Source organism: Bos javanicus, chromosome 2 (assembly GCF_032452875.1).
Source record: "Bos javanicus breed banteng chromosome 2, ARS-OSU_banteng_1.0, whole genome shotgun sequence".
Taxonomy (NCBI): Eukaryota; Metazoa; Chordata; class Mammalia; order Artiodactyla; family Bovidae; genus Bos; species Bos javanicus.
The window spans coordinates 6049697-6069050 of record NC_083869.1 but is presented as its reverse complement, the minus strand read 5'-3'; the positions used below and the strand labels follow the sequence as shown (position 1 = coordinate 6069050).

The following is a 19354-nucleotide window of genomic DNA, read 5'->3' as shown; positions in this document are numbered from 1 at the left end:
TTACAATAATGTTTTTTAATCAAGATATTTAAATGGCATGGGGGGAGAGGTGTACCAAAGTTAAAAGCTTCTTTAAAAATCTTCTTTAACATAGTTAATAAAGAAGACATACAGATGGCTAACAAACACATGAAAAGATGCTCAACATCACTTATTATCAGAGAAATGCAAATCAAAACCACAATGAGGTACCATCTCACACTGGTTAGAATGGCTGCTATCAAAAAGTTCTCAAACAATAAATGCTGGAGAGGGTGTGTAGAAAAAGGAACCCTCCTACACTGTTGGTAGGAATACAAACTAGTACAGCCACTATGGAGAACAGGGGACATTCCTTAAAAACCTGGAAACAGAACTGCCATACAACCCAGCAATCCCACTGCTGGGCATACACACCAAGGAAACCAGAACTGAAAGAGACACGTGTACCCCAATGTTCATCGCAGCACTGTTTATAATAGCCAGGACATGGAAGCAACCCAGATGTCCATCAGCAGACAAATGGATAAGAAAGCTGTGGTACATATACACAATGGAATATTACTCAGCCATTAAAAAGAATACATTTCAATCAGTTCCAATGAGGCAGATGAAACTGGAGCCTATTATACAGAGTGAAGTAAGTCAGAAAGAAAAACACCAATATAGTATATTAATGCATATATATGGAATTTAGAAAGATGATAACAATGACCCTATACATGAGACAGCAAAAGAGACACAGATATAAAGAACAGACTTTTGGACTCTGTGGGAGAGGGCGAGGGTGGGATGATTTGGGAGAATGGCATTGAAACATGTATATTATCATACGTGCAATGAATCGCCAGTCCAGGTTCAATGCATGAGACAGGGTGCTCAGGGCTGGTGCACTGGGATGACCCTGAGGGATGAGATGAAGAGGGAGGTGGGAGGGAGGTTCAGGATGGGGAACACATGTACACCCATGGCTGATTCATGTCAATGTATGGCAAAACCTCCAATGTAATTAACCTGCAATTAAAATAAATTTATTTTTTTTTAAAGCAATGCAAGAAGAAATAAATAAATAAAACAGAACAAAGATGTCTTATGTCTTACAGACCCTTGCAGTACATCAAGCTAATTCAGTCTGTGAGACTATTCATTCTTTTCACAAGAACATGTCTCAATGACATTAATCAGTGGCTCAACTTAATCTGACTCAGCAGGTCCCACTTAACTGAGCACTAGTCAGTTTTCCATGCGTCTGGTTTGTGGCCCAGAAAGTCTTTCGGAGACTGTATATGCTTAGTGCTTCCAACCCAGTTCCCACTTCTTGTCTATTCATCAGAATATGCCCCTTCTAAAGTATGCCTTGAAATCTTAATTTTCCATTTATATTGATCACAAACCCTTCTGCTGGCAGCATCTGTAGGACACTTTGAGAAACACAAAAACAATACCATATTGTATACATATTTTGAGTTGGTGCATTGGTGGGAAGAGAAAAGGGAGGAAGGGAGAAAGGGACAAAGAAAGGAAAGAATCAAAAGTTCTTTATATTCAATTCAGTTGGGAAGGAAATGCAGGTAGTACTACATATACAAAATAAAAATGATTTTTTTTCTCTTCTATATAAATACTTAAATCCCAGGGACAGAGGAGCCTGGTAGGAGGCTGTCTATGGGGTCGCACAGAGTCGAACACGACTGAAGCAACTTAGCAGCAGCAGCAGCAGTAGCATAGAACTGGTGGAGAAGGAAATGGCAACCCACTCCAGTATTCTTGCCTAGAGAATCCCAGGGACAGAGGAGCCTGGTGGGCTGCCGTCTATGGGGTCACACAGAGTTGGACATGACTGAAGCGACTTAGCATACATGCATATATACTTAAAATTAATTTTAATTTTAAAGCAAGTTTGCCTTCCTGTTATATATTAACTTAAGAAAATATGACTTTAGATATTTAAAATAAAAGGTAAAGGAACTTAAAATTCTTTCTTCCTGGAAACAGAATATTCTTTCAAATTGCTATTCAGAATAATTTGGTATATTTCAGAAACACTGTAAAGACATAATCTTACATAGTTTTGATTAACCAAGCGGAAAACCACTCAGAAACATTTTATTTTACTGCATATCAAAATATCAAATAAACATTTGAATTTCTGAAAGCTGAAACATAATAGAATTTAGTCATCCCTTCCACATAGCGCATCCCCTCTACTCTTTATGGTAAACATTAAGAGACTGTAAAACTGTCATTCTCCTTACTGAAAAAAAAAAAATTTTTTTTCTACAGTAAAAAGAAAAAAATAAAAATCAAGCACTATGGAGCCATCTTTTGGACTGTTCAAGTTTTTATAATTTGTTCTTATAGGAAACAATTTATTGATCAGAATCAAGATAAAGACAGAGACAAAACTATTTAGCCACTTTTCTTTTTTTTTTTAGCCACCTTTTTTTCAAAGCTACATTTTCCCTATCTTATTCTCATGCTTTTACATTAGGATTTAAAACATATCCATAAAACAACTACATATAATACTAACATTCTACTAAAAATTCTGAAAATAAAAAGGCCTTTTGCATAAAAACTATGAGCTCTCAACACTTTAAGGCAGCAGCTCCAAAAGTGAGGCACGCTCCCTGTCACCAGCAGCAGCGTCTGGGACTTCTAGAAATGCAAATTCTCAGCCCATCCTTCAAACTGACTAAACTGGAATTTGGAATGGGAGACCTACCTTTTAACAAGTCCTTGGGTTTTGATTCAAGTGGTAAAGAATCCACCTGCCAGAAGACCTAAACAGACATTTCTCCAAAGAAGACAAACAGATGGCTTATAAACACATGAAAAGATGCTCAACATCAGTCATTACTAGAGAAATGCAAGTCAAACTACAATAAGGTTTCACCTCACACAGTCAGAATAGCCATCATCAAAAAATCAACAATAAACGCTGGAGAAGGTGAGGAGGAACACTCTTGTATTGTTGGTGGGAATGCAAATCTAGAAAGACGGTACTGATGAACCTATCTGCAGGGCAGCAATAGAGATACAGACATAGAGAACAAACTTGTGGACACAGAAGGGAAGGAGAGGGTGGGATGAACTCAAAGAGTAGCACTGAAACATATACATTGCCATATGTAAAATTAGACAGCCAGTGTAAATTTGCTATATGACACAGGGAGCTCAAATCTGGTGCTCTGTGACAACCTGGGAGGGTGGGGAGATGGGGCAGGACGTGGGAGAGAGGTTCAAGAAGGAGGAGACAAATATATATCCATGACTGATTCATGTTGATATATGGCAGAAACCAAAAGAATATTGTAAAGCAATTATCGTCCAGTCAAAAATAAATAAATTTAAAAAAAAAAAAAGAAGAATCTGCCTGCCAGTGCAAGAGACAAGGGTTCAATCCCTGGGTCGAGAAGATCCCCTAGAGAAGGAAATGGCAACCCACTCCAGTATTCTTGCCTGGAAATTCCTATGGACAGAGGAGCCTGGTGGGCTACAGTCCATGGGGTTGCAAAAGAGTTGGACAGCACTGAGCAACTAAACAGCAACAGCAGCAACTTGTAAGAACCACTGGCTTCGGGGAATTTTGAAAAGGGTCCACAGCTAACACTGGACTACTAGTTAGGAATCACTAGTAGATCAGCAGTTCATTACCTTATGCTTCACGTTGGAATTACCAGAGAGCTTTAAAAATGCCTCAGACCTGCTCCAATATCTGATTAATGGTTCTGGGAGGTAAGTAAAGCCTGGGCACTGGGATTTCTGAAAATCTCTCAGGTGATTCTAAAAGGCAGCCAAAGTTGAGAGCCACAGATCTAGGGGGTTACATTTTCAAAAGTTAAAGTTCACTGAGTCTTAGGTTAAGCAATGTTTGTAAATGAGACATGAAAAGTTAGCCTTCAAGAAAAAGCATAGCCAGAAGGAACAACAGAAAAACAAGAGTCCTCAACCAGCTTTCAGATTCCATCTCAGAATTCAGCTAGCCAGAAAGATCCTCAGAAAGATGCAGAGACCAGAACAGACGGAGAACACTGCACGCGCGTTTGGTTCAGTGCAGGTCAGGCAGCAGGCAGGGTGCCAATGACCTTTTTATCACTAACTGATGGAAAAGTGGACCACAGAGCAAGGCTTTCAGCTTCATATTTCTCTGGGTATACAAACACGATGTCTGATGTTAGTAAGCCATGTAGTACCAGAGTAAGGACCCCCACCAGTCAGTTACAGGTAAGCTCCAAAGTGTGACCAGGCTGGAGGGCTTCTAATGTAATTTTATTTTGAGAACACTGCCATGTTAAGAATAACAGAATGTCCTTTCAATGCAACTTTTCATACCTAGTTTATTTCCTTGGCATGATTTTAACTCTGTGTGTATTATTATTTTCAACCAAAATCAAAGATTAAATAATTTGACATTATTTGAAATGTGAAAAAATACAACAGTTAGCTTTCAAAACCAAGATACATACAAAATCCTATTACAAGAACTGCTTTGTGTCCAGTCTGTAAATTTTACTCTTTCAAAGGCTACAAGATGTTTATTATCTAAAGCAGAATTTTCAATAAATAATTTGTTAAATACTTACTGTGCATTCACTAGTTGCTATGGAAACGTTAAAAAGTAGTTGTTGCCTTTATAAACCATCTAACATACTTAAGCACATTTCATAATAACTGACAACAAGAATAAATGCCATATTTGCAGTAAAGTTTGAATGCACCAAGTCAATGAAGAAAGAAATCACATCAAACCATAGTGGTATTTAAGACTTTAAAAATATAGGGTAGACCTTCAGTCTTTATTAAGGATGAATTATATGTAGAGTACATATGGGGCACTGTAGTTGGCGAACTGATGGAAGAAAAGACATGATTTTGTTAGTTTGTCTTAAAGGCGCAGGGCTGACAATATGTTGCTGTTGTTCAGCTGCTAAGTTATGTTCAACTCTTTGCAAACCCATGGACAGCAGCACGCCAGGCTTTCTTGTCCTTCACTATCTCCCGGAGTTTGCTCAAAACTCATGTCCACTGACTCAGTAATGCCATCCAATCGTCTTGTCCTCTGTCGTCCCCTTCTCCTCTCTTCAGTCTTTCCCAGTATCAGGGTCTTTTCCAGTGAGATGGCTCTTTCCATCAGGTAGCCTAAACATTGAAGCTTCAGCTTCAGTCCTTCCAGTGAGTATTTAGGGTTGATTTCCTTTAGGATTGACTGGTTTGATCACCTTGCTATCCAAGGAATTCTCAAGAAACTTCTCCAGCACCACAGTTTGAAGACATCAGTTCTTAGAAACTTGGCCTTCTGTATGGTCCAACTCTCACCTCTACATATGACTACTGGAAAAACCATAGCTTTGACTATACAGACCTTTGTTAGCAAAGTGATATCTCTGCTTTTTAATATGCTGTCTAGGCTTGTCATACCTTTTCTTCCAAGGAGCCAAGTGTCTTTTAACTTTGTGGCTGCAGTCACGGTCTGCAGTGATTTTGGAGCCCAAGAAAATCAAAACTGTCACTGTTTCCACTTTCCCCCATCTATTTGCCATGAAGTAATAGGACTGGTTGCCATGATCTTCGTTTTTTGAATATTGAGTTTTAAGCCAGCTTTTTCACTCTCCTTTTTCACCTTCATCAGGAAGATCTTTAGATCCTCTTCACTTTCTGCCATTACAGTGGTATCATCTGCATATCTGAGGTTATTGATATTTCTCCCCACAATCTTGATTCCAGCTTGTGATTCATCCTGCCCAGCATTTCACATGATGTACTCTGCAAGGAGATCCAACCAGTCCATTCTGAAGGAGATCAGCCCAGGGATTTCTTTGGAAGGAATGATGCTAAAGCTGAAATTCCAGTACTTTGGCCACCTCACGTGAAGAGTTGACTCATTGGAAAAGACTCTGATGCTGGGAGGGATTGGGGGCAGGAGGAGAAGGGGACGACAGAGGATGAGATGGCTGGATGGCATCACTGACTCGATGGACGTGAGTCTGAGTGAACTCCGGGAGTTGGTGATGGACAGGGAGGCCTGGCGTGCTGTGATTCATGGGGTCGCAAAGAGTCGGACACGACTGAGTGACTGAACTGAACTGATACACTAAGAACCCAGGCATCAGCAGCAGTGTTTGGCCTGAACACCTGCACTGTTTCCTAAAGTATACAATTCTAAAAACCTTACCTGAGTTTTTATCTACATGTGGATCTCTTTTCACAGGTTTTTTTTTTTTTTTTAACCTGAAGCTGTTTTTCTTTGATTATACATATCTTAGGTTTAAGAGGGGTTTGCTGTTGTTTTTGATTATGGTAAAGAAAGTAATCTTTAATTATATATGACCATTTGTTGGATTTACTTTCCACTGAATAGTTGTCATTTCTTTGTTGGGTTCCCAGTATCTTTCTTTCATTTTCATTACCTCACAACATTTGGTCTCATCATTCTTATCCTTGTCCTTTCTTGGTGAGAGCTTGTTAAGTTTGTCCTCCACAGACACAACTTCATATCTGTAATGTTAAATTCGACTCCTAATCTATGGCCTTCAAAGTGGAGTGTCAGGTTCTGCTATTGTGTCTTAGTTTCCAGTCAGCCTTCCTTATGTTAGCTGTTCCCCTGTGTAAACTGCTGCCCTTGCATCTGAGCCTGTTGTCTCCTTACAGACTATCTTTCCTATTTTATTGAAGCCACATCATTTTACACGTTATTAAGTATGCCCAATGGTGTTTTGTTTGTTTTCATTTTTTCCTAGTTCATTTCACATTCACAGGGGGCTCTTTCTTCAGTGCTTCCAATTAAGCTCCTTCCCCTTGTTCTGCAGAATTCTTTCAGAGACTTCTCATTTTTCCCATGGTAACACTTCATTGACAAAAAAGGCACAATCAACTCAGGCTTAATACCCACCACTAACAAAGATGTAGAAGCCCTTTTCCAAAATCATGTGCAGAATCTAAGCAATTCCAATGGATAGGGAGTTTGTAACTAGCAGATGCAAACTATTACATGCAGAATGGATATACAAAAAGGTTCTACTGTATAGCACAGTAACTATACTCAACATCCTGTGATAAACCATAATGGAAAAGAACATGAAAAAGAATGTACATATATGTGTAACTGAATCACTCTGCTGTACAGCAGAAATTAACACAGTACACTTCAACTATGCTTCAAAAAAAATATTTTTTTTTTTTTAAATCTAAGCAATTCCAAGTGCCCAAGAGACCTCATCTAGGGTGTGGTCTTCCTAGAAGAAGGGAGACTTTTCTCACTGACAAAATCTTTGAAACACTTAACAAGTTCAAACACTGAAATTTCACCCTTCAGCTTCCTACTACCTTCTTAAATCCTATCTTTTCCTGCCATAAAGACCCACTGTGATCTCTCACTTTAAAAGTTTGTCTTTGTCAGTGTCATACATTTGAACAGTTCTTCTGTAATTATTTCATGTTTTCTCCAACTCCTTATAAAGTTGTTCAAGGCTAGTGACATCTAAGACTTATTTATTTTGCATCTGTGTTATTACAAGGTTTTTCGATTGACAGAAATGTACTTTCAGAGAACTTTACAGAGTATCCACACACTTTCACTAAGGTGAAATTTTGTGCAGTACATATAATTTAGGTAACCACATCCTATACAGAGTCTAAAAAGACCTCAATATTCCAGTTTCTTTCATGAAACTGGTGAAAGCAATCAGTTCACTTGTAAGTAGAAAAAGGGCTCTACAAAAGAAAAAAGACTCAGTCATTTTTGTCAGCTAAAGTGAAGTGAAAGTTACTCAGCTGTGTCCCATTCTTTGCGACCCCATGGACTATACAGTCCATAGAATTCTCTAGGCCAGAATTCTGGAGTGGACAGCCTTTCCCTTCTCCAAGGGATCTTCCCAAACCAGGGATCGAACCCAGGTCTCCCACATTGCAGGTGGACCCTTTACCAGCTGAGCCACAAGGGAAGCTCAAGAATACTGGAGTGGGTAGCCCATCCCTTCTCCAGTGGATCTTCCTGACCCAAGAATCAAACAGGGGTCTCCTGCATTGCAGGTAGATTCTTTACCAAATGAGCTATCAGGGAAGCCCATTTGTTAGCTTAAAAAACTTACTAATTGATGAAGCAGAAATAGCATATAACACAGTCTTCTGAGAAAAGCAAATATTACACCCCAAACCTGCAAGGCTCCAAATATGATTTTGTTTCAACAAGTCCTATTTTATTACATTCATCATCTCACTTCTATTTAATAATCAACTTTTTTTTATACCACTCACACAACAATGATGAGAGTGAGCAGGCTACTTACCCCACCCATTGTAATTCCATGAATAAGTGCAATATATGGTTTCTGGCAAGAATCTAAAAGAAATGGAGTTGTAATTAGTCACAATGTTTAAAACACATTTGCTTTTTCCAAAAATCACAAGTTACATGAACTGTGAAATATCAAGTAGACTAAATATACAGCTTATAATACAAACATGTTTTTTAAAACATCAATTCAGAGTATACTACCCAAAGCAATTTATAGATTCAATGCAATCCCTATCAAGCTACCAATGGTATTCTTCACAGAGCTAGAACAAATAATTTCACAATTTGTATGGAAATACAAAAAACCTCGAATAGCCAAAGCTATCTTGAGAAAGAAGAATGGAACTGGAGGAATCAACCTACCTGACTTCAGGCTCTATTACAAAGCCACAGTTATCAAGACAGTATGGTACTGGCACAAAGACAGAAATATTGATCAATGGAACAAAATAGAAAGCCCACAGATAAATCCACGCACATATGGACACCTTATCTTTGGCAAAGGAGGCAAGAACATACAATGGATTAAAGACAATCTCTTTAACAAGTGGTGCTGGGAAAACTGGTCAACCACTTGTAAAAGAATGAAACTAGAACACTTTCTAACACCATACACAAAAATAAACTCAAAATGGATTAAAGATCTCAACGTAAGACCAGAAACTATAAAACTCCTAGAGGAGAACATAGGCAAAACACTCTCCGACATACATCACAGCAGGATCCTCTATGACCCACCTCCCAGAATATTGGGAAAAAAAGCAAAAATAAACAAATGGGACCTAATTAAACTTAAAAGCTTCTGCACAACAAAGGAAACTATTATCAAGGTGAAAAGGCAGCCTTCAGAATGGGAGAAATTAATAGCAAATGAAGCAACAGACAAACAACTAATCTCAAAAATATACAAGCAACTCCTACAGCTCAACTCCAGAAAAATAAATGACCCAATCAAAAAATGGGCCAAAGAACTAAATAGACATTTCTTCAAAGAAGACATACAGATGGCTAACAAACACATGAAAAGATGCTCAACATCACTTATTATCAGAGAAATGCAAATCAAAACCACTATGAGGTACCATTTCACGCCAGTCAGAATGGCTGCAATCCAAAAGTCTACAAGCAATAAATGTGGAGAAAAGGGAACTCTCTTACACTGTTGGTGGGAATGCAAACTAGTACAGCCACTATGGAGAACAGTGTGGAGATTCCTTAAAAAACTGGAAATAGAACTGCCTTATGATCCAGCAATCCCACTGCTGGGCATACACACTGAGGAAACCAGAAGGGAAAGAGACACATGTACCCCAATGTTCACTGCAGCACTGTTTATAATAGCCAGGACATGGAAGCAACCTAGATGCCCATCAGCAGATGAATGGATAAGAGAGCTGTGGTACATATACACAATGGAGTATTACTCAGCTATTAAAAAGAATACATTTGAATCAGTTCTAATGAGGTGGATGAAACTGGAACCTATTATACAGAGTGAAGTAAGCCAGAAAGAAAAACATCAATACAGTATACTAACGCATATATATGGAATTTAGAAAGATGGTAACAATAACCCTGTGTACGAGACAGCAAAAGAGACACTGATGTACAGATCAGTCTTATGGACCCTGTGGGAGAGGGAGAGGGTGGGGAGATTTGGGAGAATGGCATTGAAACATGTATAATATCATGTATGAAACGAGTCGCCAGTCCAGGTTCGATGCATGATACTGGATGCTTGGGGCTGGTGCACTGGGATGACCCAGAGGGAGGGTACTGGGGAGGGAGGAGGGAGGAGGGTTCAGGATGGGGAACACAGGTATACCTGTGGCAGATTCATTTCGATATTTGGCAAAACTAATACAATATTGTAATGTTTAAAAATAAAATAAAATTTAAAAATAAATAAACAAAACATCAATTCATATACAATCCTAACCAGCTATTCATTGTTATTAAATAACTCAATACCTCAATTTGAAACAAATGAAAGACCATATAATTCAGCTACTGAGAAAAACAATGTTTCCCTTGTAAGTCATGAATGTTTATCTAACACAGCTGTATTTTAAAGAACATAATTTGTTTTTTATGCATCTAAAGAAGCATCTGGATATAAAGAGAAGTGCAGCATACAGGAAAAAGCATGGACTGAGAGTGAGAAGACCCAAATTGCAGTCTCTGCTTTGTCATTAACTGGCAATTCAACCATATTCAATATATATGTTGCTGCTGTTGTTCAGTCACTAAGTCATGTCCAACTCTAGCAACCCCACGAACTGCAGCATGCCAGGCTTCCCTGTCCTTCATTGTCTCCCAGAGTTTGCTCAAACTCATGTACATTGATTTAATGATGTTATCTAACCATCTCTCCAGTGACAAAATGTGGTCTACTGAAGAAGGGAATGGCAAACCATTTCAGTCTTCTTGCCTTGAGAACCCCAAAAGCAGTATGAAAAGGCAAAAATATGACACTGGAAGATGAACTATGGGCAAGAATCCCTTAAAATACATGGAGTAGCCCTCATAGTCAACAAAGGAGACCAAAATTTAGTGTTTGGGTGCAATCTAAAAAATGACAGAATGATCTCTGTTTCTAAGCCAAACCATTCAATATCACAGTAATCCAAGTCTATGCCCCAACCACTAATGCTGAAGAAGCTGAAGCTGAACAGTTCTATGCAGACCTACAAGACCTTCTAGAACTAACACCAAAAAAAGATGTCCTATTCATCATAGGGAACTGGAATACAAAAGTAGGCAGTCAAGAGATACCTGGAGCAACAGGCAAGTGGTCCTTTTCATCACAGGGGACTGGAATGCAAAAGTAGGTGGTCAAGAGATACCTGGAGCAGCAGGCAAGTTTGGCCTTGGAGTACAAAATGAAGCTGGGCAAAGGCTAACAGAGTTTTGCTAGGAGAACGCACTAGTCATAGCAAATGCCTTCTTCCATACACAAGAGACAACTCTACATATGGACATCACCAGATGGTGAATACCAAAACCAGATTGATTATATTCTTTGCAGCCAAGATGGAGAAGCTCTATACAGTCAGCAAAAACAAGACTGGGAGCTGACTGTGGCTCAGATCATAAACTCCTTATTGCAAAATTCAGATTTAAATTGAAGAAAGTAGGGAAAACTACTAGGCCATTCAGGTATGACCTAAATCAAATCCCTTATGATTATACAGTGGAAGTGACAAATAGATTCAAGGGATTAGATCTGATAGACAGAGTGCCTGAAGAACTATGGAGAGAGGTTCATGACATTGTACAGGAGGCTGTGATCAAAACCATCACCAAGAAAAAGAAATGCAAAAAGGCAAAATGGTTATCTGAAGAGGCCTTACAAATAGCTAAGAAAAGAAGACAAGCAAAAGGCAAAGGAGTAAAGGAAAGATACATTCATCTGAATGCAGAGTTTCAAAGAATAGGAAGGAAAGATAAGAAAGCCTTCCTCAGTGATCAATGCATAAAAATAGAGGAAAACAACAGAATGGGAAAGACTAGAGATCTCTTCAAGAAAATTACAGATAAGATACCAAGGGCACATTTCACGCAAAGATGGGCTCAATAAAAGACAGAAACAGCATGGACCAAACAGAAGCAGAAGATATTAAGAAGAGGTGGCAAGAATACACAGAAGAACTATACAAAAAAACATCTTAATGACACAGATAACCATGATGGTATGATGACTCACCTAGAGCCAGACATCCTGGAGTGCGAGCTCAAGTGGGCCTTAGGAAGCATCACTATGAATAAAGCTAGTGGAAGTGATGGAATTCCAGCTGAGTTATTTCAAGTCCTAAAAGATGATGCTGTTAAAGTGCTGCACTCAATATGCCAGCAAATTTGGAAAACTCAGCAGTGGCCACAGGACTGCAAAAGGCTAGTTTTCATTCCAATCCCAAAGGAGGGAAAGGCCAAAGAATGCTCAAACTAGCACTCAGTTGTACTCATCTCATACGCTAGCAAAATAATGCTAAAAATTCTCCAAGCTAGGCTTCGACAGTACGTGAACCAAGAACTTCCAGATGTTCAAGCTGGATTTAGAAAAGGCAGAGGAACCAGAGACCAAATTGCCAACATCTGTTGGATCACTGAAAAAGCAAGAGAATTCCAGAAAAACATCTACTTCTGCCTCATTGACTAAGCTAGAGCCTTTGACTGTGTGGATCACAACAAACTGGAAAATTCTTCAAAAGATAGGAATACCAGACCACCTTATCTGCCTCCTGAGAAATCTGTATGCAGGTCAATAAGCAACAGTTAGAACCAGAAATGGAACTGGTTCCAATTAGTAAAGGAGTATGTTAAGTCTGTATATTGTCACCCTGATTATTTAACTTATATGCAGAGAACATCATACAAAATGCTGTGCTGGATTAAGCACAAGCTGGAATCAAGATGCCAGGAGAAATATCAATAACCTCAGATATGCGGATGACACCACCCTTATGGCAGAAAGCAAAAAGGAACTAAAGAGCCTTTTCATGAAAGTGAGAGAGTGAAAAAGCTGGCTTAAAACTCAACATCCAAAAAACAAAGATGACGGCATCCAGTCCCATCACTTCATGGCAAATAGATGGGAAACAAGGGAAACAATGAGAGACTTTATTTTCTTGGGCTCCAAAATCACTGCAGATAGTGACTACATCCATGAAATTAAAAGATGCTTGATTCTTGGAAGAAAAGCTATGACCAACCTATACAGCATACTAAAAAGCAGAGACATTACTTTGCCAACAAAGGTCTGCCTAGTCAAGGCTATGGTTTTCCCAGTAGTCATGTACAGATGTGAGAGTTGGACCCCAAGAAAGCTGAGCACTGAAGACTTGATGCTTTTGAACTGTGGTGTTGGAGGAGACTCTCAAGAGTCCCTTGGACTGCAAGGAGATCCAACCAGTCCATCCTAAAGGAAATCAGTCCTGAATATTCATTGGAAGGACTGATGCTGAAGCTCCAATACTCTGGCCACCTGATGTGAAGAACTGACTCTTTGGAAAAGACCCTGATGCTGGGAAAGATGGAAGGTAGGAGGAGAAGGGGACGACAGAGGATGGGATGGTTGGATGGCATCACCAATTGAATGGACGTGAGTTTGAGCAAGCTCTGGAAGTTGGTGATGGACAGGGAAGCTTGGCAAGTTGCAGTCCATGGGGTCACAAAGAGTCAGACATGACTGAGTGACTGAAATGAACCATCTCATCCTCTGCCACCCCGTTCTCCTTCTCTCAATCTTTCCCAGAATCAGGGTCTTTTCCAGTGAGTTGGCTCTTCACATCAGGTGGCTTCAGCTTCAACATCAGTCCTTCCAATGAACATTCAGGATTGATTTCCTTTAGGATAGACTGGTTTGATCTCTTCCTGTCCAAGGGACTCTCAAGAGTCTTCCAGCACCATAGTTTGAAAGCATCAATTCTTCAGCTAATGGCACCCCACTCCAGTATTCTTGCCTAGAAAATCCCATGGGCAGAGGAGCCTGGTAGGCTGCCGTCTATGGGGTCACTAAGAGTCGGACACGACTGAGCAACTTCACTTTCACTTTTCACTTTCATGCATTGGGGAAGGAAATGGCAACCCACTCCAGTGTTCTTGCTTGGAGACTCCCAGGGATGGGGGAGCCTGGTGGGCTGCCATCTATGGGGTCGCACCGAGTCAGACACGACTGAAGTGACTTGGCAGCAGCAGGAGCAGGAGCCTTCTTTATGGTCCAGCTCTCATATTCATACATGACTACTGGAAAAACCATAGCTTTGACTATACGGGCCTTTGTTGGCAAGGTGATGTCTCTACTTATATACTGGCATTTCCATATATGTACACATTTGTATACATACACACACATAAGCTATATGTATATATGCCTATCATACATGTCCATATCATGTATATGACACATAGATACATTTTCTCATCTATTAAATGAGACTTGCCTCAGAAGTTCCTTCCAGCTCAAAAATTCTGCAAACTTTTACTCTGCTCCTTTCCCTCTTTTGTTTTTCCTTCCTCTGAGAGAGGGAGTCACCCACAACATAAACATATCCATCACTGTACTTCTACTACAGTTTGTTGCCAATATAACTTCCTTACCAAAGACCAATATAAAATTTCAGTTTTGATCCATCTAGCAATTCTGTAAATATTCCCAACCTGCCAAATAAACCACCAAAGTACAGTTTTAATTTCACATACACAAGCATGTCCACACCCCTCAATTTTTAACTATAATCCCCTAGAAACAATAGAAACTAATGTCTCTATTGATAGGGGTGGCTACTGCTACTGCTAAGTCGCTTCAGTCGTGTCCGACTCTGTGCGACCCCATAGACGGCAGCCCACCAGGCTCCCACATCCCTGGGATTCTCCAGGCAAAAACACTGGAGTGGGTTGCCATTTCCTTCTCCAATGCATGAAAGTGAAAAGTGAAAGTGAAGTCGCTCAATCGTGATAGGGGTGGAGATACATACAAATTCACCATTTCAGCTACAGATGCATATATTTTAGTTATAAAGTATTAAAAGCTAACTGATGCAGGACACAAGGCCAAAATTTGTCAAATTCCTTCATGATTAAGATAGGTCATTATAATGTACAGAAATTATGCCTGGAAGGCTTCTCTTGTATATTAATATTTTACCAAACTCTTTTCTTCTTTTTTTTTTTTTCCCCAAACTCTTTTAAAACTAGAGGTTTTATCCCCTCTTTTATTTAGTATAGCAGCAGCAGCACTAATATACCAGCCAACAGCCAAATATAGTTAGATTAATTACAATTAAACAAAGGTAAAATTAGGCTTATTGATCACAAGTAGCCCCATTCCAAGTGCTTGTTAGTCACGTGTAACTAGCAGTGGCCATATTACTCAGCACAGAAGCAGAATATTTTCATCATTCCAGGAAGTACTGTTGGACAGTGCTGGTAAGAATTTTTAGAATGAATAAAACATTCTAAGTGAATCTGATCTGTATAATTTTACAGATTATGAAAGAAATGTGAGCTCTCCACTGAAAGTGGCTCACTTAAATTGGGAAACAGCCTCTTTTCCCCACTGCTACTTCAAAGACACTGAAATTCTAGAAAATAAATTTTTTTCAATATATATCCAAGTTCAAAGCCAAACAAGGGAAATCCCCAAGTGCCAGAAACATACAAGAAAACTCAAAGTTAATAGCTGTATGGAAGCTACAGCCAAAGATTATGAGCGAGGGTGTGTGTATCTGTTCTGAATCAGGAAGAAATTCTAGGCCACAGAGAACATGCAATGAGCTACCTACATAAAGCCTTATAGTAATAAGAGCTATGTGGTTTGTGAAACATAGCTAGGAAAACTCTACCTGCTGATGCTGGGACTCAGTAAGTCCCTGCCCAGGAGAGAAGAGGAAGAAGTCAGAAAAAGTGGATGCTCAAGTACTGGACCATTGCAACTGAACAAACAAAAGAAAGTACCCCGAACAACTTTGGAATAGAAATAATGTCTGTAACTTGGTAAAAAAGCGTCTACAAAAAGATTATACTAAAGAATGAAATTTTAAAAGCTTTCCCATGTACATCAGAAATAAGACAACACTACAATCATTCAGTATTATAACAGAGGTTCTAACCAAATGTAACAAGAAAAGTCATAAATATAAGGACTGGAAAGAGACGGGGAAAAGTCATGTGCAGAGGGTAGAATTACCTATATAGAAAAGCCAAGATAATCTACAGAAACATCTTTAGAACTAACAACAAATTTCAGCAGGGTTGCTGGTTATAAAAACAAAATACTAAAATCAAAAATATTTCTATAGGCTAGAAATAGTCAATTAGGAAATGTAACAAGTAACAAAACAAACTATTTAAGAATAACACTTAAAAAATACTTTTATCAGCAAGATCTTTATAGAGAAAATCACAAAACATGAAAGGACATGAAAGTCAATCTGATGAAAATGTGCTAAAACTGGTTTATGGTGATGTCTGCATAAGTTTACTAAACGTCGAAATAATTTTAAGATCCTTTTGGAAAATCAAGTCCAAGAGTAGCCAAGACAATCCTGAAAGAAGGGTAACTTTTCCTACCACATATAGACATATCTTAAAGCCATACTAATTTTAACACTATAGTTTCATCATAAGTACAAACAGACCAGTGAATAAAGTTGTCCGGAAACAGATCTGATCACAAAGAACTTGATATACGATAGAAGTATCATTAAAACCAGTGAGGAAGACAAAGCCTTTTCAGTCAAAGACATTACACATCTAGTTTTCTAAAAAGAAAATAAAAGATGTCACATGCAAAAAAAATCCAAGTACATTGGATTTAGAGTATAAAAAACAAACTATTAAAAGAAGATATAAAAGAACATCTTAAATACTCCTATGTTATTTATTTTTTTTTTTAGTGCAAAAGAACACAAATCATAAAGGAAAAGAATGCATTCATTTCATCTCAAACAAAAACTTGTATATATGAAAAGATAAAGTAGCAGACTGAGAGAAGTGTGTTTACATAAAGACCTATAAAATCAATTAAGAAAAAAATGATCCATAAGAAAGAAAAACAAAGGATGAAACTGAAAAGAAAATCTAAATGATTAACATAAAACACCTTCTACCTCATGCACTTACAATGAAGCACAAATTAAACCACAGTAAGATATCAAGCTAACAAAGTTTAAAAACAAACAAATGACAGCAATGACATGCAGAAAATAAAGTCTTGTACTTTGGAGATGAATATGGAAACACACTGAAGAGGTATAAACTATGACCCATCCATTTGGCTTCTATTATTTCTAGAAACTTCTGCACATGGGCACCAAGGATTTACATATAAAGATGTAACAATCTGTATTAATAAAAATTTGAAATAATCTAAAATATCCATTAATGTCAAATAGGTAAGTAATACTGGGTAGCTGAATAACATAGAACAGTTACATTCCATGCTATTAAAAAACAACTTTTGGCATATGCAGTAAGAAAGTACTTATGAAAATTTCAAAACCATGAAATAATACTACTTTTGTTCATAAATATATAGTAAAAATATAACGTACAGCCTAATCAGATGTGCTAAAAATTAATGACAATGGTTTCTTCTGAGGAGGGATCAGGCTGCTTCTGGAGAAAGAAATGGCACTGAAGCGAGCAACAAAGTAGACTGGACAGTAAAAATTTTAAAAATTCATAGTATTCTATTTAATTTAAATAAGTTTCAAAACATCAAACAGAAATAAAATACAGAGGTCTGTTCATTGTGAGCTGGTGGATATACAAGTATTCACTATATTATCCACTGTAATTTAACACTTGAAACACATGCTTGATAAAAGTAACTACTACTTCACTTCCAATGAAATCCGGAATGATGACTATAAAGAAATTTCATCCCAGAGTTTCTCAGGAATTAGGAAACGATACTTCATTTTATAGAGAAAACTGGGACCCTATTTTTTTGTTTTCCAAGAAACCCAACCATATGATGAGAATCCATGATTCCATGTTGATTATAGGGCAAACAGTAGTTAAACCTGACTGTAGTCCACCAGGCTCCTCTGTCCATGGAATTCACCAGGCAAGAATACTGAAGTGGGTAGCCATTCCCTTCTCCAGGGGATCTTTCTAAACTAGGGACAGAACCTGAGTCTCCATCATTGCAAGCAGATTCTTCACCATCTGAGCCACCAGGGAAGCCATTTAATAAAAAAGTGTGAATTGTTCTGGAATGAGCAGTCAGACTTTGTCAGCAAAGTAATGTCTCTGCTTTTTAATATGCTGTCTAGGTTGGTCACAGCCTTCTTCCAAGGAGCAATGCTTGCTTCCAAGGAGAAAGCATTAAAAGACATTTCATGGCTAGAGTAACTAACTGCAGTGATTTTGGAACCCCCAAAAATAAAGTCTCTCACTGTTTCCACTGTTTACCCATCTATTTCCCATGAAGTGATGGGACCAGATGCCATGATCTTAGTTTTCTGAATGTTGAGTTTTAAGCCAGTTTTTTCACTCTTCTCTTTCACTTTCATAAAGAAGCTCTTTAGTTCCTTTTTGCTTTCTGCCATAAGGGGGGTGTCATCTGCATATCTGAGGTTATTGATTTTTCTCCCGGCAATCTTGATTCCAGCTTGTGCTTCATTCAGCCCAGCATTTTGCATGATGTACTCTGCAAATAAAAGTTAAATAAGCAGGGTGACAATATATAGCCTTGATGTACTCCTTTCCCAATTTGGAACCAGTCTGTTGTTCCATGTCCGGTTCTAACTGTTGCTTATTGACCTGCATACAGATTGCTCAGGAGGCAGATAAGGTGGTCTGGTATTCCCATCTCTTTCAGAATTTTCCACAGTTTGTTGTGATCTACATACACAGTCAAAGGCTTTGGCATAATCATTAAAGCAGAAGTAGATGTTTTTCTGGAATTCTCTTGCTTTTTCAATAATCCAACAGATGTTGGCAATTTGATCTTTGGCTCCTCTGCCTTTTCTAAATCCAGCTTGAACATCTGGAAGTTCACAGTTCACACAACATTGAAGCCTACCTTAGAGAATTTTGAGCATTACTTTGCTAGTGTGTGAGATGAGTGTATTTGTGCAGTAGTTTGAGCATTCTTTGGCATTGCCTGTCTTTTAGATTGGAATGAAAACTGATCTTTTCCAGTCGTGTGGCCACTGCCGACTTTCCAAATTTGCTGGCATATTGAGTGCAACACTTTAACAGCATCGTCTTTTAGGATCTGAAATAGCTCATCTGGAATTCCATCACCTCCACTAGCTTTGTTCGTGATTACTTTGCCAAGAAAGGCCCATCTAGTCAAAGCTATGGTTTTTCCAGTAGTCATGTACGGATATGAGAGTTGGATCATAAAGAAAGCTGAGTGCTGAAGAACTGATGCTTTTGAACTGTGAAGTTGGATAAGACTCTTGAGAGTCCGTTGGACTGCAAGGAGATCAAACCAGTCAATCCTAAAGGAAATCAACCCTGAATATTCACTGGAGGGCCTGATGCTGAAGCTGAGCCTGCAATACGTCGACTACCTGATGCAAAGAACTGGCTCCATGGAAAAGACCCTGATGCTGAGAAAGACTG

The 19354-nt window shown here is 38.6% G+C and overlaps 1 protein-coding gene across 7 annotated transcripts in view; it reads right to left on the bottom strand.

Annotated features, from left to right (window-relative positions):
* Window positions 1–19354, bottom strand: part of HIBCH (3-hydroxyisobutyryl-CoA hydrolase) — a 151910-nt gene that overhangs the window by 97547 nt on the left and 35009 nt on the right. For all 7 annotated transcript variants that reach the window (XR_009739448.1, XM_061432781.1, XM_061432824.1 and 4 more), the window contains one exon: window positions 8268–8320. Coding sequence is in view for 6 of the 7 variants with exons in the window: in XM_061432781.1 (XP_061288765.1) it covers window positions 8268–8320 (53 nt within the window). In the remaining variant the exon portion in view is untranslated. The remainder of the gene's footprint in view (window positions 1–8267; window positions 8321–19354) is intronic.